Source organism: Semicossyphus pulcher, unplaced genomic scaffold (assembly GCF_022749685.1).
Source record: "Semicossyphus pulcher isolate SPU_LCO1_2020_fin unplaced genomic scaffold, fSemPul1.0.p SCAF_13, whole genome shotgun sequence".
NCBI lineage: Eukaryota > Metazoa > Chordata > Actinopteri > Labriformes > Labridae > Semicossyphus > Semicossyphus pulcher.
In genome coordinates, this window is record NW_027211637.1 from 31490001 (window position 1) to 31512882 (window position 22882).

Here is a 22882-nt window from a genome sequence, read left to right on the forward strand (position 1 = left end):
CTGAAACCCTGATATTAGCATTTTTATCCCTAGTGTAAAGTTGTAAGATTAGCCCTAGTATCATAGTTGCAAAGTTAGCCCGTGTCATAGTTGTAAAGTTAGCCCGTGTCATAGTTGTAAAGTTAGCCCGTGTCATAGTTGTAAAGTTAGCCCGTGTCACAGTTGCAAAGTTAGCCCGAGTGTCACACACTGAAAGTTGTGTCGGGTAAACTTCTCCAAATCCAGTATGATCAGGGCAGATGCTAATGTTAGCTTAAAGTCTGACACAGCATCATTCAGGATTAGCACCAACACAGTGGATGTTCGTGCCCTCATTGAACCCCTCAAAATATTGTAGCTAGGTGATAATATGCTAACTACTGATGTTGAAGTACACTATGAAAAAACTCTAGGTCTTGAGCTAGTTAGCTGGACATGCTAACGTTGGCAGCCTATGATAGAGCAGATTAACACTGTTACAACTGTGTTTTTGTGTTCGGACAGCTGTTAAAAAAAGACAGCACCCTCACACAGTCGAGTTTTGTTTGTAAGCACACTGTGTGTTATGGTAGCAGTAATATTAAGTAGTGATAATATGTTTTCGTTCTGGCTCCCCCTGTAGGTTCAATGCAGGCGATGAATAAAACTCGTCGTATCATGGAGGAGGGCGGGACTTCTTTCTCCAACGCCTTTGTGACCACGCCCATGTGCTGTCCGTCACGTTCGAGCATGCTTACCGGGAAGTAAGTCCCTGAAATGCAGATGGAAAGACTTTTAAAACTCTGAGTTATTTTGTGATGTTTTTAAATAATGCTGTAAAAATATAAAAATAAAATGTTCTGTGTCTCCAGGTACGTCCACAACCACAACACCTACACCAACAACGAGAACTGCTCCTCTATGTCATGGCAGCGACAGCACGAGCCGCGGACCTTTGGGGTCTACCTAAACAACACCGGATACAGGACAGGTACATGAAAGAGGACACTTTCAGATATGAGGGAGCAGGTCAGGACTGATGCTAACGTTAGCTTAAACTCTAACATAGCGTCATTCAGGAGCAGCTCCCACATAGTTTGTCCTGATTGAACCTGTAACCCCACAAAACATTGTAGCTAGCTAATAATATGCTAACTCTTGACGTTGAAGAAGCACTATCAAACTGCTACAGGTATGAGTTGTTTAGCTTTACCTGTAAGTCAAATTTGAGGGTGTGCAGGCTCAGGTTCGTGACAGCAGTCAGAGTTGGTCACTTCTTTTCTTAAGGTCACTTCCTGCTGCAGGACACGCCCACATCTAGAATTAGGATTATGTCTCTTTCAAAGTAAAAGTCTTTTAGAAGCAGAAAAAATCAACTAATTCATAAAAACTTGCTTAGATGTGAGAAAATTCATTAGTACGAGGAAAAGGTGTTAAAAAAGGTGAAGCAGACTCCTGCTCTGTACTCTGAACTTATTGACAGCGTTTATTACAACTACAACTGTGTGTGTGTGTGTGTGTGTGTGTGTGTGTGTGTGTGTGTGTGTGTGTGTGTGTGTCCTCTCTGCAGCCTTCTTCGGGAAGTATCTGAACGAGTATAACGGCTCGTACGTCCCCGCCGGGTGGAGGGAATGGCTCGGTTTGGTGAAGAACAGCCGCTTCTACAACTATACGCTGAGCCGCAACGGAGTCAGAGAGAAACACGGAGCACAGTACCCACAGGCAGGGACACACACACACACACACACACATTTTTACCAACCCTAGCAACAGTGGACTGTGACTCATCACTGACCGAGTGGGGACTCAAATTCAACAGAAAATGGACTTTTAATGTGTTTTTAACATAATATTACTGGAACAGCTGGTGGGAAAAGTTATGTATCTCTGTGTTTGTGGCGCTTTTGTTCATTATATATCACTTTACATAATAAATACAAAAGAAATGAACAGTTCTATACATTAAAAAACGATGCTTCTTTATATTTATCGAACTTTGTTTCCTGGTTCAAATACGTTCCCTGGAAATACTCGTCTAGTTCAGGGAAAGCAGGAATTTGATTCAAACAAAAGCTCCAATTCAACAAATATAAATATCGAATCCTGCTTCCTGTTTAATTTGATTTAACGTTGATTTAATTATATAATTGAGTTATATTTCACGTGCAGACAGCATCGCATTTTTGCAGTTTGAGCTGATCTGCTCTGACTCAAAAAGTTTTTGGGTAACAGAAGCAGTTATTGGAAACGTATGAGCAGTTTTAGCTGAAACAAGAATCACATCGTGTCGTTCTTTCAGAGAAGCGTCTCAGGAATGTTTCAGAAATGATTTCCAAAGCATAAAAAACACAAGACAAAGACGTTACAGTTTTTATCTGTTCGACGAAAAGCTTTCGAGGGTAAGATCCTTGAAATGTGGTCACAACATTTTTAAGAGGATTATGGGGGAATATTAAATAATAATAATAATAATAATAATAATAAAATGTTGTTGTGTGCTTGTGTCTTCAGGACTACCTGACCGACCTGATCACGGCCGAGTCCATCAGATACTTCCGCTCCTCCAAGCGGATCTATCCTCACCGCCCGGTGCTGATGGTTCTGAGCCACGCGGCTCCGCACGGACCGGAGGACTCAGCTCCGCAGTACAGCACCGCCTTCCCCAACGCATCGCAGCACATGTAGGTCCACACACACACACACACACACACACACACACACACACACACACGCACACACACACACACACACACACACACACACACACACACACACACGCACACACACAATGACGCTAAGCCACAGTAATCCAGCAGAACAATGGAGCAGCTCTGCTCTGCTCTGCAGGATAAATCCAGACTCAACACGACTAAAACGACACAATCCTCCCTAATAACTGTGTGTGTGTGTGTGTGTGTGTGTGTGTGTGTGTGTGTGTGTTAATTAATTCATTGGTTTAATTTGATTTCTTTAAAAGAAGGGACTCATTTCTGATTTGAAGCTGATCTTTTTGTGTAAACATGGAGCTCAAGTCCTGCATCCTCAATCAGAGACACGCCTGCCTGTCTGTCTGTCTGTCTGTCTGTCTGCGCGTCTGTCTGCCTGTCTGTCTGTCTGTCTGCCTGTCTGTGAGCTGACAGACGGGTCAGACAGACAGGCGGAGATATCAGACGTTGCAGTTGAATCAGTAACTCATGGAGCAGATGTAAACAGATGCGGGCGGAGGACGCGCTGGCTGCTCTCCTGCTGTCAGGCGAACGTTTAAATCCCATTCAGAGCTCAGCAGGCTGCTGTGTTAACACAGAAACGCTGCTGGAAATACTCCGAACAGACTGTAATCCTTTTACTCTGAAAGGAACAACAAAACGTAAAGTGTAACTGAACGCTGATACGCCGTCCTGATGGTAATCTCACTCTTTTTATCCTTCAGCAGAGAAACGCTGAAAGTTTAATTATCATCCGTTCACAACGAGAAGCTTTCAGAAGGAAGTAGTTTTAGTTTGTGTCCTCTTTATGAAGTTTGTATGAGACTGTATGAACTGAACTCTTTATGAACCGGGCAGCAGGTGAACGTTTTTATTGCACAACATTCTTTGAAGCAGAAGTGAGGCAGCTGTTGAACATGTGTTTTTTGGTTTTAAAATATTGCAGTATTTCTTTGCTTTGTGAAGCCGTGACGTGTTTCGTGATGCTCTCCTCGGCCTGTTACTCAGTAACAGTCTGATAACAGACCAGCTGCAGTTAAACATGAAGAATAATCCAGAAAACAAACCAAAGGTGGAGATTTGCTCGCAGTTTTCCCACCAAAGTAATAACGCAGGAAGTGAGTAAACAAAGACAAAATAAGAGTCCAGCAGTGTTGAATTTATCTGATGATAGTTCCAACACAGAGCAGGAAACTGACGTGTTGCTCAGAGAGTTCCTTCACATGAACAGTATGATAACACAGCTGGGCAGGTTAGAGTGGAGAAAAACTATTGTGTCTTCATGTTCTTCATAAATACGATTTTTATTTCACAGAGAAGTGTAGAAGAAAGAAAAGAAGAAATGTGTTCTATCATAAAAAAGAAGCTGTAATGCTGCTTATTAATAAACAACACAAAATATGAATTAAAGCAAATTACCGTATTGATCCGAATATAAGACGACGCCCCCTTTTTTAAGACCAAATCTTGTTTTTGTAAAGAAAACTTTATTTAAATAATGACAATACAAACACGTTAAAGAAAACAAGATAGGTTGTTGTTTTAACGCCTTTTAGATAAAATCATGTTTTCAGTATCTTTTAGATGAAATTGTCACATTTAAAGTAAATAACATGTAATCACACGTGTAAATGAAGCTCTTACTTTACATTAATAACCTGCTGCATTAGTTATTTAGTCATCCATCTCATAGACGAGCATGTTTAGCTTGTTGTGTGGTCGGTAACACTCGCCCTCTTCGGACGTTACCCTCTGTGACGCCCTGTGACTCTTCTGCATTGATAACCGTTATATTAATATCAGCATCATAACTCGCCTCAGTTGTCGGTTAACTCGGCCGACTTTTGAGCCACTTTGTTCCAGATGATCGGCGTGTCCGCCGTCTTTCCTCCCCCTGGCTCTGTAGCTGTGAGCGACGGCTGGCCTCAGTCATGAGGGGTTCACTCGCTTTACAGAGAAGAGACGCAGTCTACTGTTGTGAGCGTACATTGGCCTTTTAAAGTCTAGACCCCGAATATAAGACGATCCCACTTTTTCAGACGTATATTCGGACCGATACGGTGAACAGAATTCAAAACATCCATACGTGGTAAAAACTTAAACCAGTTTATCCCGACAAACTACGTCAACAGTCCGCTGCACGAACACGCTGCCATCGTTTGGAGATGTTCCAGAAGATCCTCCCGTGGATTTAAACAACACAGAGCTAACTAACCGCTGCTGCGTCACTGAGCCGCCTCACAATCATTCAGCACACATGCTCTGCCCTCCTGCCTACAGGAGCTCCACATGTGGCCTGTTTCCCTGTCACACTGACTGAATGCTTTCCTGATGCTGCTGATGTGATGTATGAAGCGCGTGCAGATGTTTGCAGGAGGAGGAAGAGCTGCAGAGTCGAGCTCAGCTTAATGTTTAAGGTTATTTCTGTCCCAACTCGGAGATTTAATTATGTAGCTGCAGAGGAGGAGAGAGGAGGAGAGAGGAGTAAATGAGTTGGCTGATGGGAGTCATTCATTATCCACACAGAACACACTGAAGGAACAACCTCTAACTGTGTGTGTCTGTGTGTGTGTCTGTGTGTGAGAGAGAGGGGAGTGTGTGTAATTAATGAATAGCAGCATCTGCTCTCATTACTCCACACAGCGACTCCAAACACACACCGTTATACTGACCTACACACACACACACACACACACACACACACACACACACACACTGCAGTTATTACAGTATCTGTAACATTGACGCTCACCCAGTGGACCCATTCAGACCACGCCCACATCACAACTCGGAACAGAGAATCCAAGATCAAAGGACGTATTGTTATCCAGCATAGGAAGTAAACCTCACCACCATGTTCCTTTAGGTCGACAGTTAACGAAGATCGTCAGTGGATTTTAACATTTTGGGTGATTTATAAGAAATCGTCTTTTTCCCCACACTGACCACGTTATATGTTCCACAACTGGCATTCTGGGAGTTTTCTTTCTACCATCCTGTTCAGAGTCTGCATCTGAAAACGTTAGTATGGTGGGCCTTTTAAAAGACTAGATGACAACTACCCCTCAGTCTCAAATGAAAAGGAATTCTAGAAACAAAGAGTGGAGCTGTAGGGCAGCTGAGGCAGGTTAGGGGTAATGTGACGGAGGAGAGGTCTTGGATTTATTTATTGAGTGTTGTTTATGTTTTGTGTGTCGTCAGCATGTCGGTTAATTTAAAGGTGCAATTGGGAATGACTTGACCAGTAATAACATGACATTTAAAACAACAAAGGACCAAGAATAGTCCCCTGTGGGACTCCACATTTATATTTTAGATTGTCCAGTGCTATGATTTATAAACTGGCTGCCATTGTTCTGGTTTTTACTTATTGTTCCCAAAAACATCCCACAAGAAGACCAAATGTCAGTCCAAATGTCTAACCTCTGTTACTCGGTTAACAAGCAATCATATGTTTCCTGTGTCACCTATCGCTTCAGGACGAGCAAACACACTCAGCTGTGTCACTTTCAGGTCTGACTGTGAACTCGATCCTTCGCTGCTAATTAAAAAGATAAAGATAAATCGACTGCCTCCTCACTTCAGCAACCTCTGCCTCCTAAAGGTAACTCCTCTCTCCTGTCATCTTTCTCTCCCCTCCTTCCCAGTACTCCCAGTTACAACTACGCTCCGAACCCAGACAAGCACTGGATCATGCGCTACACCGGCCCCATGAAGCCCATTCACATGGAGTTCACCAACGTGCTGCAGAGGAAACGCCTGCAGACGCTTCTGTCTGTGGACGACAGCGTGGAGAAGGTACATCACACACACCTGATGCGCTGACATACACAGGTATCAGGTACGACGTGTTTCATCAGGTCTAGTAAGTAAACAGTGTCTAAATGTGTATTTTGTGTGTCTCTCTCAGCTCTATAACATGCTGGTGGAGACAGGCGAGCTGGAGAACACCTACATCATCTACACGTCTGATCACGGCTACCACATCGGACAGTTTGGCCTCGTCAAAGGTAAAGAAGTGATGAATCCTAAGAACAGAGGTTCTGCAGAGTGCAGCAGCTGCAGAGGAAGGATATATTCACTGAAATAAGACACAAATCTAAGTCATTTGGTGTTGTGCTACATCTCGCCCCTCTGGGACTGCAGTCCTTCCTGTCTTCTACTTGAAGCTGTTGTGTCTAACACACTGCAGGAGCCGGCGTTGCTGCGATTCTTTGGTTTTATTTTGGGAATTGAATAAACACGATTTCTTCCCCACAGTCATGACTCATTTTGTGTTCTGCAGCTTAATGCTAACCTTCCCAAACCAAGACCAGGAAAGAGTCACACAATGGGTTTGTGAGTTTGGAAAGCACATTAACACTGTGTGTCTGCGTGTCGCTTCGTGCGTCTGCAGGTAAATCCATGCCGTACGAGTTCGACATCAGAGTCCCGTTCTTCATCAGAGGACCCAACGTGGAGCAAGGCAGCATGTAAGTACTCACACACATTCAACACACTCCACAAACAGCTGATCACTTAAAACTCTCAATAACATTAATCATGTTTGAGGCTATGTTACCGGTTTGTTTAGCTCTCCGCTAACAGAGAAGCCGCTGTGTTCAAAACTGTCTTTAATTTTAGATCTGTGTGTCGAAGTCGGTGGATCAAGTAAGCTGCAAAATACAAAATAGACCAGAAATAAATGACACACACACACACACACACACACACACACACCAAGAGAGACATACAGAGAGCTGTGTGTGTGTTTGTTTTGTGTATTAAGCAGATTACCACAGTGAGAGCCGTTCCACGAGGTGATCACGAGTTCAGAGAGAGAGATGCATTTCCTTCTGCGCACAGTCACAAAATATTAAACACACAGTTTCCAACGTTTCACAACAACTGTCATTAAAAAAACAAAGTGTCCGAATCTTTGTTTGATTTAAAACTACAAAATAAAAGTCGTGTTTCTCTGCAATGAAAGTCTCCGAACAGAGACGCGAAAAGAGAAGACTGTGGACAGATTACAGAGCCAGAGGAGTTGTAGATACACAGTCCTGAATATTAATTATGTGTGTGTGTGTGTGTGTGTGTGTGTGTGTGTGTGTCAGTAACCCTCACATGGTCCTGAACATCGATCTGGCTCCGACCATCCTGGACATCGCCGGCCTCGACACTCCTCCGGACATGGACGGGAAGTCAATACTGAGTCTGCTGGACACTGACAAACCGGCTAACAGGTACACACACACACACGCGCACACGCACACACACACACACACACACACACACACACACAAGCAAACACCACAGAGTGAACCAACAAAACTTCTTAATGAGGGAGAAGTTGAAAGAGCACATTCGTTCTCGTACAAGATTTAAGACCCGACATTTGTTGCTGCGGTTTGTTTCCGCTCTGAGAGAAGGTAAGGAGCTCAGACATCAGGAGGGAGCTCGGAGTAGAGCCGCTACTCCTTCGCATCAAAAGGAGCCAGTTGAGGTGGTTCCCTTTGGAGCTTTTCTGGGCACGTCCAACTGGGAGGAGACCCCGGGGCAGACCCAGAGCTCGCAGGAGGGATCATATATCCCACCTGGCCTGGGAACGCCTCGGGATCCTCCAGGAGGAGCTGGAAAACGTTGGGGAGACGTCTGGGCTAACTTACTTAGCCTGAGACAGACAACCTTTCACACTCACACCTACGGGCGATTTAGAGTCACCAACCTAACGAGCATGTCTTTGGGCTGTGGGAGGAAGCCGGAACATGCAGACTCCACACAGAGAGGCCCACTATGTCTGAACCGGGACTCGAACCAGGAACCCTCTAGCTGTGAGGCGACAGCGCTAACCACTGCACCACCGTGCAGCCCAGAAAACATTTATATTATTAATATAAAATAAAATAATATTAATTAAAGTTATAAATGTTATAAATGTTAACTGCATCGTGTGCAGTGTTAGAGCCCAGACGCCCTGCAGAGGAGCTTGTATCTGCGATCTCATTCTTTCGGTCACGACCCGGAGCTCATGACCACAGGTGAGGGTTGGAAGGTAGAATGAGGGGTAAATCAGGCTCAGCTCCCTCTTCACCACGACCGTCCGCTACAACGCCTGCATTACTGCTGAGGCTGCTCCGACCCGCCTGACTCGTGAACAAGACCCAGAGATACTTGAAGTTTGTGGACGATTGGAACTGATTATAATGATTGTTTAGAAAGTTCTGTAGCTGATTATATCACAACAGATCATGTTTCATCTTTCAGCTGATATTAAGTCGCACTCTGTATGTGAATAAAACACTCAGTAACTTAAAACGACCTGACTGTCTGAACTGCAGTGAGGTAGAAATATAAAGTAGTTTTATATAGTAGTTAAACTTCAGTTAAGTGCAGAAAAACACTGAAATAAAAGTACTTAGTGACATTATTTTAGCAGCTGACTTGTATGAACCAATAAGAATCTGCTTTTGTGTTCAGATATTCATCCATTATAACGAGTTAAGACTTTAGCTCACAGGTCGGAAGAGTTCCTTGTTATTCATTTCAAGATTAAAACAAATGAATTTAGTTTTTACTTTTCTTTGTTGTTCTTTACGTGCATTTAACAGTTAAAGCTCTGTAACTTCTTACATGCTGGAGGAAGGCCGATGAAATGTTCTTGTGATGGAGCGTCTTCTGTGAAAACCTCACAGCCAGCCGAGGTCAGAGGAGAGGGGAGGCTCACTGAAGCAAACAGGAAGCATCAGTATGTAAATGATGCTGCAGCAGGACGTCTCTCAGCTGTAACACCTTCATTTAAACACCTGAGAGCTCCACAGTTCAGAAACACAAAGAGCCATCTGCTCCGCCTGGAGGGGAATAAATCCTCTATTAATATTTATAATGATCAAAGTGTCAAAGGAGGCAAACTTTAAGGTGAGGAGGTCGAACAAGCGGAGGAGTACAAACACAGAACTCCGTCTGAAGGAGGTTTAACACCGGGTCGTCTCTACACGACTCTGAGGAACAAATCTGTTAGTTTCTCAACAGCTAGATACATCCGCTGCAGAAAATAGGCCCCAGCAAAGGAACCATTTGTTTGATTCAAAACTAAACTTCCTGTGAGCATTTCTTTGCCTTTTTACATCATTAAAATATGTTTGTGAAACATGTGGACACATGAAGCATGCTGTTTTTATGGCTCTTAGATTAGATGTCAAAGTGTGAAACAAAATGATCCAAGCTGTAAAATCCTTCAGCTTCACGAGGAGAGATGTCCGGATGTTTCAGCAGCGTCAAAGATCTTTAAGTTAAATGTGAGATCGTTTCCTCACTGAACGATTATGATCCCTGAAAGTTGCGTCCCACAAACTTTTCTCATAAACACGTCACGGTCAGAGCATCTCCTGGGGCTTTTATTTACTTTGAGCAGAGACGATCTCTTTATTTAAACCTCACACACACTTTCAGTCCCTGCTCATTCAGTTCTGCTGTTCAGAGAAGTCCTGCTGTGTGGGAAACACAAGAGAAAGACTTGTTATGTGGCTTCTCAGTGCTGTTAATGAGGGACAAATGATGTGTCCCTCGCCTGTAGTTATACCCTCTGCATGTTGCAGCACTGGAAGCTGTCTGACATACAAAATGCTTTCAGCTGCAAAAAAACAACTTCAGATGAAATTACAGTTATTATAAGACATGACTCAGACCTATTTGCAGGAGCAAAGAGCATACACATTTTCTTAATATAGCAATATTTTCCAATGCCTTTGTGTGCCCCACATTGTTGCTCTCAGTAGGGCCTCTGTTCACTTTTAATTCAGCTCTTTTTTCTGTCTTTCTGTGACGGTTTTAAAGATGTTTCTGCGAATCAATGAAGAAAAAGTGGAGTGGAAAAAGTCCTGCAGTTGTTTCCACTTCTTTAAACTGCAGCAGGAAAAACAAAATATTATCCCTGAAGTGAAAGTCACAAACATCCCAGAATAGAAAGCAGATGAAGTCATTTAACGAGAGGACACAGAGTGAGTGACTCTCTGCTCTGTGTGGCACCAAGTGGAAGTTGAATTTTTCATCTTACTCAGATTTAATTGTGTGAAATTACGTTAGCGCACCTCGTTTAGCACTTATACAGTCTGTGGTTTAGCAGCTCTGAAACTGGTTCACTAAAAGATGAAGATGAAGAGGGACAGGACGAAGGCTGGAGGGACGATGGTGTTGGTTGTTGCTGGAAAATAGCAGGTGAACTCCCGGCGCAATAATGACATTAATAACACCGCTGTTTTCTTCTTCTTCAGGTTCCAGGTGAACAAGAAGTCGAAGGTGTGGAGAGACTCGTTTCTGGTGGAGAGAGGGTAAATACACCCGTACTGTTACTGTTACTGTCCGCGCAGACTTCTGTAACTGTAACTAACAGTAACATGACAGATTTTAGTCATTCAGTTTGAAATAAATGGTCAGGATAGTTATCTGAAGTTGAAATAGTTAAATAAAATCGTTGAATGTTGATACAATTGGCTAAAACAAATGGCCATAGGCTAAATGTAATGGATAAAGGCTGAAGTGGTTAGATAATAGAAACTCACTTTTTCAATCTTTAGCCATTTTAGTTTTTGATAAATGGTTAGTTAGCTGAAGTGGAAATAGCTTAATGGAATGGTTGAAATGGTGAGCTAATTGTTAAATTAATTGGTTGAAAGCAAGGGATAAATATTCAGCTCACGTCATGGATACACGGTTGAAATAATTAGCTAAAAGTAACAAAAGAATGTTGAGAAAGTAAAGTTTTTGATAAAGAATCACATGAATGTTGATATATTTAGCTAAAATCAACGGCTAATTACTTAGTTAAATGTAGAAATAGTTAGCTAAAGAATTGGAAAAATCAAGTAATTGTAAAGTATAGGCTACTAGCTAAAATAATTAGCTATAATTAGCTAAAAGAAATGGCTAAAAGTTGAAATAATAAGCTAAAGGTTTTGCTAAAGTAATTTGCTTTAAGAACTGGAGAAAGGGTAACACAGTGATGGATAAAGCTCGAAACGGTTAGCGAGAAAAATGGACAACTAAATATATGAATGGCTAAAAGCTAAAATGGGATATTTCTGTCATGTTTTATTAAAAGTATCACAAGCAGACGTTTCCAAGCCGCCTGTGTTTGGTGTGTTGACAGGAAGCTGCTGCACCAGCGCGTGGAGGGAAAGGAAGTGGCGCAGGAGGAGAACTTCCTGCCCAAACACCAACGAGTGAAAGACCTGTGCCAGCGAGCCGAGTACCAGACGCCCTGTCAGCAGACTGGACAGGTTCACTACCTAATCATCACTTTGTTTGGTTTCACATTAACAAACAGTAAAAATGAAAGTCTGTTTTCAGATGATCAAGATTATAAAATCTAGCAAAGATTTTCCCGCCCGTCTTTTTTCTCCGTAAAATCTTCAAAGAGCTTCTCTGGAATAAATGCAGGAAAATTGAGAGTCTGCTGCTGTAATAAACAAACAGAGAGTTGAAAGTATAACGGAGAGAGACTTCTGTCAGAGAGATGAAAAGCAGATGTCCTCTCCACACAGCAGACAGATACAATAACAGCAGTAATTACCAGAAGGAACAGAACACAATGGAGTGAAGCCTGCAGAATCAAAGCCAGCCGACGTGCAGAGAATCGAGATGCAGGAGCACAACACAAACTTTTCTCCGAGACGTTTGGAGAGCTGCGTCGCCGCGTGTTTGTGTGTGTGCTCGCGCTTGTTTGAGGTTAATTACACTTGTCGAAAAATCCCTCTCGCCAGTTGATTAGTCTCTAAGCAACAGTGTGTGCCGGCTGCTGGATCGCGCCGATAAACAGCCCGTGGAAAGCCGTGAGTGTGTGTGAGTGTAATTAACTGTTCAGGCATTTGTCACTCTTTAATAACTGACGAAGTGCAACAGTAGAAATTAATTCAGCTCCTGCTAATGAGCAACTGCAGAGCGACAATACAACAAAGGCTCAGAGCCAGAGAATAAAAGAGGAGCGTCTGACTGAGGTGAACTCCAGCTGGACCTGCTGAGCCTCAGGGGATCTGTAGTTTTTTTATTCGCAGTGAAGAAGTGATGGGTAGATGCTCTATACTACCGATGCTGCGTTCAAGTTCAGCCTGAAGGAGTTCAAAGGGACTTCAGTAACGAGACGAGCGGTGCTCAGCTCCCAGACTCATCCAGTTTTATTCTGCTTGCATTAAACATCGGAAATCCTCTCATGTCCGACGGTTTCAGAAAGAAATGAGCAAAATAAACCCAAATATTCCACCAACATCACCTGACACGTGATGGGATTGTTTCTCTGTGGTAGGAATAAAGAATATGTTATGTCAGTGCATGTTCGGCCTACATGAACGATTTCTGGGAGGGAAAGAAACAAGCTGAGCTTTTTTACTGGAGACGTTTTAAGATGTAAGGATGTTTGAACCCCTTTAAAAAAATGAATCTGAAATAAAAGAGCTTTAAAACATGCCAGAAGTCGTGGTGAGCAGTTAAAGGAGCAGGACGTCCCAGGACAAAGCCGCTGTCAGTGAGAGCTGGTGTTCTCTGTAATCGATAGAAGCAGTAATATTTGAACTTCTCTGAAAGGGACGGCCGAGGGAGGGGAAACATCGGGAAGTTATCGGTCTCTGCTTGTTTGATTTGTTTGTTCTTTCAAACTGAACAGTTGGTGGAGTTCTGCCAAACATATCTACAAACAGAAACAGAGCGTCATGGTGTCCGCTGTCAAATACAATCAAATGTTTGGATTGTTTGGATTACCTAAGCTTATTCTGTCACTGCTGTGTATCAATACTGTGTGTGTGTGTGTGTGTGTGTGTGTGTGTGTGTGTGTGTGTGTATAGAAGTGGCAGTGTGTGGAGGACGCCACAGGGAAGCTTCGCCTTTTCAAGTGTAAGAGCGAAGGGGGAGGAGCTAAGAGCATCCAGAGGGGCGTGGCCGGCCGTCAGCGTCCGCTCAGCATCAAGTCTCAGATGTACAACAGGAACTCGGACGAATGCAACTGCGACCTCCGACCTCTGAACCCGCGGCCCTCCCTGATGAGGCCGTTCAACAACAAGCCGTTCTTCTCCAAGAAGAGTGAGTGTTGGTGCTGGAGTCCAGCAGGGGGCAGTAGAGACACACAGACGCCAGAGCTGAGCAGAAGTTATTACTGCTGAGATGTCAGGGAAGACTGTCGATCACGTGCAGCCATTTTTGTAGTTTATTTGCTGGTTTGCATTTTTGTTTATGGATGCTGTGGTGTCATGTGAGGACGATCTGCTGCACTCAGTGTGGACTGCAGCTCTGAGCTCTGGTTTCAGGAGGAACGGTTGTGTTTGTAAATATTCAGCCTCTGAGCTCATTAATAAGCTGCTGTTGAAACTGGATAACAGGAAGTGGAGGTCGTAAGAGTATTAGTGTTACTGTAGGTTGGACTTTAGCCTTGAGCTCAAAGCAAGCTAAGAAGGAATAACGAGGATGGAAGAAGGAGTTTCTGTATCAGGCATCTCTAAGCTGTGACTGTTTTACATGTATCTGTCTTGAACGTGCGACTGAAGGCTCCTACATGTAGATGGTTCAGACTCCAGCCTCCAGGAGAGAAGACCTGCTTCTTCATTAAACTCGCTCTTTAACAGCTGTTTTTCTGCTGCAGCGGTTTCAGGCAGCTCGCCTGCTTTTCTGATGTGATGCTGACCTCTAGTGTCTGACCTGTGAACTGCACCCCCTCCCTGATACTGGAGATATGCAGTTTTGTGTCAGTGAAGAAGCTTTTTGCCTCCTTTTTGTGGTTATTTTCCAGAAAATGTGAAACAAAATGTTAAAATCGACTTTACATCCTTTTAAAACAAACCTTCCGTGTGTTTCTCAGAGTTCAAAGCGCTGAAGAGTTACTCCAGGAATCGATACAGCCGCTCCGTTTCCATGATGAACAGTTTTCCCGACAACAGCAGCACGGTGGGCGGGGCCAACTGGGCTCAGCCAATAAGAGACGAGACTGAGGACGAGTTCAGCGGGATGGGAGAAGTTCCTAACAGTGTGTCCCTGCCCTCAAACTCCCTCAAAGTCACTCACAGGTGAGAGATGTTGTAATAATACAAACAGCATTATCAGAGCCACTGCTGCTTAGAGCTGTCGTCCATATTTAATGACATACGGAGGTCAAAGCTGCACCAAACGAAACCGTTTAGTTCTTTTTGCAGGTTTTATTTTCGTTCTTTGAAGGAAAGAATCAAAAAACCAACACAAAGCACTAAACTCAAACACTTCCCTGCAGTCAAAACCAGAACATTCAGCTTCTCCAAAGGAAATAAATGAAGCTTCATCTTTGTGTTTCTAAACCCTCCAACTACGGAGTCAAACAAAGGTCAAAAAGAGTTTGAGCTTGTAAAATTATGCTCACTAATAATTTCACAGCTCACAGTTTAATTTCGCGTTGCATCTAAGTATAAATTTGTGAATGCATAAAAAAAATCAGCTTTGTGAATTAGTGAATACATTTTGAAGGTGTATAAATATTTGGTGCTCACAGAAAAGGTTTGCAAACGTGTACAAAGTTTTTGTCGCTGTAGAAAGATTTGTGTTCGTGGACTCTGTGCCACAATATTTTCAACAAAGTCTGAGTGACAGACACACGGTTCCTATGTGCATGTGTGATCCTGAAGTTACAAGCACGACTTTTGACCGTTCAATCAGCTCGACTCCACTGACGGGACTCCCTATAAACATGGTATTTCACCCGGGGGCGGAGCCTTACGTCCTGCACAGCGTTGTGTTTCTGATGCGTGTTCTCGTCGGCTCGCACTTAGCTCGTCTTGTCAGATAAGCTCGCAAAACTGTAACCGACAAAGTTGTTTATTGATCTAAACTTTGCCTTAACTCCAAGATTAACTAAATAGTGCTGAAATATATTAACATTTAGATTAGATTATGTCCAACAACAAACATGCTCAGACGGGGGTCTGTACTCTGATGACAGTGTAGTGTGTAGTGCATCAATAGATGCCCGGCCCACATGAGCTTACAGGGCAGTTAGCCTCCACCATGTACCATGAACACACATGAGGTGCGATTCAGGTTGACAAACTGCTGAAGTTGGGGTTATAGCATTTAACCCAAGTTAATAACAGACTGGGGTAACTTCATTCTTTGTAGGCCCATGGGGCAAACGTTACCAACCGTTTCAAAGGAAACCTGTTAGCATAAAGTTAGCTTGCTAACTGTTAGCGCGCGAGACGGCTGACAGTCAAAGAGCTCGCCGACACTGTTACGTCCTGCAAAGCCCCACCCATCCAGGTGAAACACCGTGTTTTTAGGGAGTCCAATCAGAGGACGCTAAACTGTCCAATCAGGGCGCACATCCAACTCTTTCAAGGAATCTGGAAAACTTCTGCGTCTAAGTTCTTTAAGACCTGCAAGATTTTAAAAATAAGATAAGACATAAGTCATGTGTACACTCGTAGCTCAGGCCCGGACGTTAACACCTCTTTTATATTGTACACAGTAAACGTGCTGATCTGCAGTTTTATAATCAAAGCTTAGTTTGTGACTCAGTCCCTTAAAACTCCTCCGATTGCACAGAGAGCAAGAAAGAGTCCAGATATACTCACCTGTGTTTTCTCTCTCACATCAAGTCGACTTTCTGTAGTTTCATTTCCTCAGCTCAATAATTAATGTGATTTTTAAACGGTGATATTTTATGAAGGCCTCAGCGTATCCTTCCCGAACGAGCCGCTCCTCAAACTTGGATCAGTCTGTCGTCGTCACTGACTGCAGGGGAAACAGAAACTGTGTCGAGGCTCCGCACAACATTTACTCCCTGATGTTACTTTAAAGAAGCGACACAGATGACCTTTACAGTCGTTAGAGATCCCCAGCTTACATTAGTCCCGTGCAAATAGAGCTTAACCTAAAGTTAAACTCAGCTCTTTCATTAGCGTGTCATGTAATAGCTCTTATTTAATTACAATCTGCGGTGGGAGCAAAATGTTGTGTAACAGCTGATAAATCATGACTAAACGAGAGTCTTCGGCACAGATGGAGCTCTGATTGCTCTGCTGAATCAACGAGGTGTGAATCAGTGAGACAAATAATCCTTCATTTAAAAGCTCACACATTCAGGGGAAAAGAGTCGTCGTCATTGGAAAAGAAATGTCAGCTTCTGGTGTTGTTTTTACACTTTTATAAAGTGCTGCTCTTTTTCTCTCCCACCATGAGGACAGCTGAAGGTTCGTGTCATTAAGATGTGCTCTTTGTTTCACTGCAGATGCTTCATTCTGTCCAACGCCACGGTCAAGTGTGACACAGGAGTGTATCAGTCTCTGCAGGCCTGGAAGGACCACAAGCTGCACATCGACCACGAGGTAAAACTACTGCTAATAATCAGCTAATAATCAGCTAATAATCAGCTAATAATCAGCTAATAACTCGCTAACGAAGTCTGTGTCTTAATCAACTTTTTCTCTGTGTGTCAGATCGAGACGCTGCAGACGAAGATTAAGAACCTGAGAGAGGTCAGAGGTCACCTGAAGAAGGCCCGCCCCCTGGAGTGCGATTGTAATAAATACCTGTAAGTGGAGCAGCACAGTTTAGCCCCTTTCACACCTGCACTGCACTCCTGATAACGTCCCCACACAGTCCAGGTGGGCGGCATGTGTCCTCGTAAAATGTCTGCAAGAAGTCGGGGGGAGCTGAGGTGTGAACGCAGCAGGTAACAGTCCGGAACATTCACCGCGAGTGAGTGGGCGGGGTGATGATGTTTATATCATGTGACTGGTGTGAAACCAGAAGAGCGACACACAGCAGGATGATTAAAAACATCCGAGGTTGAAGACGAAGGATCGTTTACAAGACGACAGCAGAGAGAGGACGAGATTCAGATGCTTCTGGCTGTGACGGCCGACGCTGAAAGTAGCTGCATGGATCACACTGCTCGTACTTCCAGCGTTCTTTGGAAAATGTCAGGAGCAGACTGCTGTGGCCTTCTTGCTTTAGCAGGTCCCTGGTAAAGGGGCTTCCATGCACCTGGGAGTACCTGGCCTGTCTCCCCAGGAGTTGTACTGCAACAATAATGTGCTAGCGAGCTCCAACCACTTCCTCGTGTCAGCAACGCGCTCAAGCAAAGACAAAAAAGTCACTAAATTCTGGTGTGTTGTATGGTGTGAAACTAAACTACAAAGATGGCCGAAGCCAACCAAACAATAACCTGGTGCCCAGAGCATGGAGCAAGGTGAAGAGAGAACCACACGCTGGAAAGGCCAGGTCTATAATGCACCTGGGGAGACTGGCCAGGTAGCCCCGCCGGAAGCCCCGCCTACCAGGGACCTGCAACACAGAAGAGAGGGAACACAAAGCAGGCCGTGCTAAAGCAAGAAGGCCGCCACACTGTCATGAAGTTTCTGGTGTCAGGAGTGCATGTGTGAAAGGGACCTTTGAAAAGCCAGAAGAAGAAATGTGCTTGTAACTTGTTACAGCTGGTTTAATGTGTTTTTTCAGGTATAAGTCCAAACTGAAAAATAAGCTGCGGTACAGAGGAGGAGGCGTTCACCCCTTCAGGTGAGACCTGAAATAGAATAAAGAAGCACACAGGAAACAAACTGATCGGACCTTTACGATCAATTATAGATGTTTCATTTGGCCTGCACGTCTCTAGTCATGTTGTAGCTTCATGTTTACCTTCACGAGGTCTTCAGGACCGTGGCCTTTTTAAAGTTGAGGCTGAAAACTAAATGTGATTGTTTCCTGCCGTGGATCCTCCACAGAAAGACACAAAATCATTCCAAATATGTTCATTTGGCACTTTTTCTTTTGGTAAATAAATGAGGTAAAAAAGGCCGAATGAGGTAACACAATGGTGATCGAGCCTGTGGGTAGGCGGAGCTAAGCGGCTGCTTTTCCGCTCTCTGCAAGTGTTGCGAGTAAACAGTAATCTACTATGGCTGAACAAACAAAGAAAAGATGGATGACTACAGATACAACTTCAACAAGAAGTGAAAATCCAAAGAAGAAGAAACAAACTCGACGCTCAGATGAAGCAAACAGTCTGAAAAGGAAAGCGACCGTCAGCCAGGAAAATCAAGAGTTACAGCCGGAGACAATCGTGGACGTCTGGCTAAATTGGGAAGTTTGCTCCTGCAGTTACCGTTTATGACCATTAGAGGCGCCAGAGAGAATGAGACCGAAATTTTCGAGATTGTATCTTTAAGTGACTGTTTTTTACACATCTCCTTAATCATAAATATAATCGTGATGACATCACTATGACATCATTAGGGTTATTTCCTCCTCCTGACCCACAGACTCAGACAGAGGCCTAATAAAAGTACTGTCACAGGATGTTCCCTGCTCTGGATTATAAATAAAGTGAACTTTAAGTGAAATGTTTGTGCTCTAATATTTAAATGTTCATAAAAAATGTTGGAAGATTAAAAACCTAAAAAAGTATAAAAAGCACATTTAAATCTCACTGCCAAATATCTACGTAGAGAATAAAAGAGGATCGACGAGTGAGCCTTGAGGAACTCCACAAAACAGGAAAATCACAAGCAACAAGATAAAAGGAGTCCGGTGTAGCTCGCTCATAGAAAGTAAACTACTGGAGGATCTGAGGACTGAAAAGACGAAACAATACGTCCTGTTCTGTTTGGAAATGTTTTCTTTCTTTAGATTTCTTCTATTTTTCTATTTATTCTGACCATTTACAGGAAGTGCATAAAGTCATTACCCGCTCTTTCTGTTTTATATATACCTTCACTGATTACTTGTCTGCAGGAAGGGTGGGGCTCGGGACAAGAAGGCGTGGCTTCTGAAGGAGCAGAAGAGGAGGAAGAAAATGAGGAAGATGATCAAGAGGATCAGAAACAACGACACGTGTTCGATGCCCGGACTCACCTGCTTCACGCACGACAACCAGCACTGGCACACAGCGCCCTTCTGGACACGTACGAAACACACACACACCAAATACTCGTTAGGTTGTGTTACCACAGGTGGAGTCTCCTGTGTTACATCCCAGTGTTTGTGTTGCAGTGGGTCCGTTCTGCGCCTGCACCAGCGCCAACAACAACACGTACTGGTGTCTGAGGACGATCAACGAGACCCACAACTTCCTGTTCTGTGAGTTTGCCACCGGCTTCTTGGAGTACTTTGACCTCAACACGGATCCATACCAGGTACACAAACACGCACACACATGTACACACAAGCTTCAGACCTGGTTTCTAAAGATATTTAAGACACTAATAATGTGTCAATTATCCTTTAAACAAATGAAACACAAGCTTCAGCTTTGTGTCGGGGACATTTATCGTTCAGCTCGGGAAAACGTTCGAACTTCAGGGTCTATTTACCAGCTTTTATCTCGTGATGTCGTTTTCATCAAGTGGATCCGACTTCGATGGATTTAACTTTTCTATACTTGACTAACCCGACAGCTGAGCCCGTTCCATTCCAAGAACACGAACAAGAAATATGATCCAAGCTCTGGAAAAGGCTTAAACCTTGAGTTAGGACTACTTCTATCACAGATTTTATTTCCATCTGTAGCTTTTTATATGAATAAATAAAATGACTGCTGTGTCTTTACACATTGGACCTGCACTCTCTGCCTTCTGACCCGACAGATCCTGAAAACATCAGAGCAAAAGTCACCAAAGATTTAAAATGCGAGCGAGAATGTGTTAGCTGATTAACAGTCGCTTTGAAACAACACAAACGATATCTGCTCAAGTTTAGAGCCGTTTTTTAACAGCCAGATGGTTCCTGGTTTGAATCCCAGTTCAGACGTAGTGGGCCTTTCTGTGTGGAGCCTGCATGTTCTCCCCGTGCCTGCGTGGGTTCCTCCCACGTCTGGAACGTAACGTTACGCATGTAATGCCACAGAACGAAGCCGTGCAGTCACAGTAGCTCAAACTGTACATTCCTCTCTCCCCTTATTTGCAGCAGCAGTAAGAACGTTTTATATATTCATCATCGCTTCTCATGTAAACAGTCTGACTGAAGCGTCAATGATGCGTACAACGCCCCTTTGTCCGTGGGCGCTCACAGAGCCTGAAGCAGAAAGCCTGGTTAACATAACCGGTCGTATTTTAGAACCAGTCCTTTGTTTTCTTGTCTGCTCCCGTTTGTTCTTTTAAAGTCCCGACTTTATGCTGTAAATTCAAAGGTAACACTTCCTGTTTCCATTTCAAATTAAAAGCCTGCTGGCATGTAAGCGAGCAGAATCCCTTCATGTTTAAACAAGACCAAACAAAACATGATGCCCGCTTGGTTCACATGCAGCACTTAGAATGAAGCTACTGCCATCTGGTGGACCTTTGTAGCATGCTTAAAGTCTCTCTCTCTCTCTCTCTCTCTCCCTCTCTCTCTCTCCCTCTCTCTCTCTCTCTCTCTCTCTCTCTCTCTCTCCCTCTCTCTCTCTCTCTCTCTCTCTCTCTCTCTCTCCCTCTCTCTCTCTCTCTCTCTCTGTCTAGTTGATCAACGCTGTCAGCTCTTTAGATCGGACGGTCCTCAATCAGCTTCACGTCCAGCTGATGGAGCTCAGAGGCTGCAGGGGACACAAGCAGTGTAATCCTCGCACACGCTCACTGGAGCAGGGTAGGGCGCGCACACACACACACACACACACACACACACACACACACACACACACACACACACACACACACGTTCATACTTCATAAATTTATCTTACGAGGTGTAAACAAAACAAAAAGGCCTCTGCTCACTAACCAATCAGAATGTCTCTTCATCAGGGGGGCGGGACCAGAGCAGCTTCGATGACTACAGGTACGCACACGCACACACACACACACACAGATGAACACATTAACATGTACACACGCAGACTTTGTGTTTTCCTGCTCTGAATGCTGCATGACTTCCTGATGGAGCTGTGGGCTGCTGGTGATGGAGCAAAGAGAGTGAGAGAGAGTGTGTCTGTGTGTGTGTGTGTGTGTGTGAGTGTGTGTGTGTGCTTGTGTGCTTGTGTGTTTGTGTGTAACACGTGTGTGTTTGTTGCATCAGGCTGTTTGAGAGGAGGAAGTGGCCGAGAGTCAAGAAACCTTCATCGTCTCGAACCCTGTGAGTCTTCCTCTTTGTAGAACACCTGGCCTGCTTACTGCTTTAATGCTGCTCCTGTCTGTCTGTCTGTCTGTCTGTCTGTCTGTCTGTCTGTCTGTCTGTCTTTCTGTCTGTCTGTCTGTCTGTCTGTCTATCTGATCTGTTTAACATACACTATGTTCACTTCCTTTTCCATGTAAACAACTTCAATAATTTATTTATAAAATAAGCTGAAAAACCAGCTGACCTCTGACACGTGACAAGCAAAAAAACCTGACCTACAGATGAACATTAATCAGACTCGTGTTCGGTTTGGGTCGAGCGTTCTGAGTTAAAACAATAAAGAATAGATTCTAAATATATATTACAGAAACATTTCACCCCGCACAAAGTCAGTATGTACCTTTAATTAAAACATTATTTATTCTTAGGTCTATATATTACCTGACTAACTAGATGGTTAACAAGCTATGCTATCAAGCCAGGTAAGGTGAGCACACACACAGTTAGCTGCTAATCAGTGCTAACATATAAAAACATATAGTTGTCATGAAGAGAGAAATGAGCTACAGAGACCCAAACTGTTTTTTGTACCAGGCTGTAAACATGTTTATTTCTGCTGTAAAGTTTAACATGGGGCTCTATGGGGACTGACTCACTGCTGGAGACAGCCTCAAGTGGACACCAGAGGAACTGCAGCTGTTAACATTTTCCAATGGGCTTCATTTTTCAGCACCTGAAACCACAAATAAAAGTCGTCCAGTTGCTCTGATAATCTTTGTGCAGCAGTGAGAACACTTTTGTTTTTCTGTGCCAGATGTTTCTGCTGCTCCCGCATGTTCCTCAGTTTTCCGTCCGTCCGCTAACACGCTAACTTCTATGACTCACACACAGATAGACAAACACACTCGTACCTGTGTTCAGAACCTGACAGTAGTTGTTGTTTTCTGTGGATCCAGAGGTCCGATCTGGGACGGCTGGAAGGGCTGAGCCTCCTGATTGGTTGGAGCAGGCTCCTGACCCCGCCCACAGCTGCCTGAAGGAGCAGGGCGTGGTCGTTGAGGAGATGGCATCACCTGTCAACAACCACGCCCCCAAACTCACCATTCTGCCATCTCTGTGACAAACTTTGGCCCTCCCACCCTGCAGCTCAGGGAGACGCTGGGACGAAACACTCCTCCTCCTCCTCATCCTCCTCATCCTCCTCCTCA

At 43.9% G+C, this 22882-nt stretch overlaps 1 protein-coding gene across 3 annotated transcripts in view; it reads left to right on the forward strand.

Moving 5' to 3' along the window:
* Positions 1 to 22756, forward strand: part of sulf2b (sulfatase 2b) — a 70199-nt gene extending 47443 nt beyond the window's left edge. For all 3 annotated transcript variants that reach the window (XM_069659379.1, XM_069659382.1, XM_069659380.1), the window contains 21 exons: positions 602 to 722; positions 831 to 949; positions 1529 to 1680; positions 2470 to 2639; positions 6311 to 6461; positions 6574 to 6673; positions 7060 to 7135; positions 7760 to 7888; positions 10916 to 10972; positions 11791 to 11920; positions 13478 to 13712; positions 14485 to 14689; positions 16879 to 16975; positions 17087 to 17181; positions 18108 to 18167; positions 19383 to 19552; positions 19641 to 19783; positions 21083 to 21206; positions 21365 to 21398; positions 21636 to 21692; positions 22631 to 22756. In XM_069659379.1, the coding sequence (XP_069515480.1) occupies positions 602 to 722; positions 831 to 949; positions 1529 to 1680; positions 2470 to 2639; positions 6311 to 6461; positions 6574 to 6673; positions 7060 to 7135; positions 7760 to 7888; positions 10916 to 10972; positions 11791 to 11920; positions 13478 to 13712; positions 14485 to 14689; positions 16879 to 16975; positions 17087 to 17181; positions 18108 to 18167; positions 19383 to 19552; positions 19641 to 19783; positions 21083 to 21206; positions 21365 to 21398; positions 21636 to 21692; positions 22631 to 22661 (2456 nt within the window). In that variant the 3' untranslated portion in view covers positions 22662 to 22756. The remainder of the gene's footprint in view (positions 1 to 601; positions 723 to 830; positions 950 to 1528; positions 1681 to 2469; positions 2640 to 6310; positions 6462 to 6573; positions 6674 to 7059; positions 7136 to 7759; positions 7889 to 10915; positions 10973 to 11790; positions 11921 to 13477; positions 13713 to 14484; positions 14690 to 16878; positions 16976 to 17086; positions 17182 to 18107; positions 18168 to 19382; positions 19553 to 19640; positions 19784 to 21082; positions 21207 to 21364; positions 21399 to 21635; positions 21693 to 22630) is intronic.
* Positions 22757 to 22882: the final 126 nt, after the last annotated feature.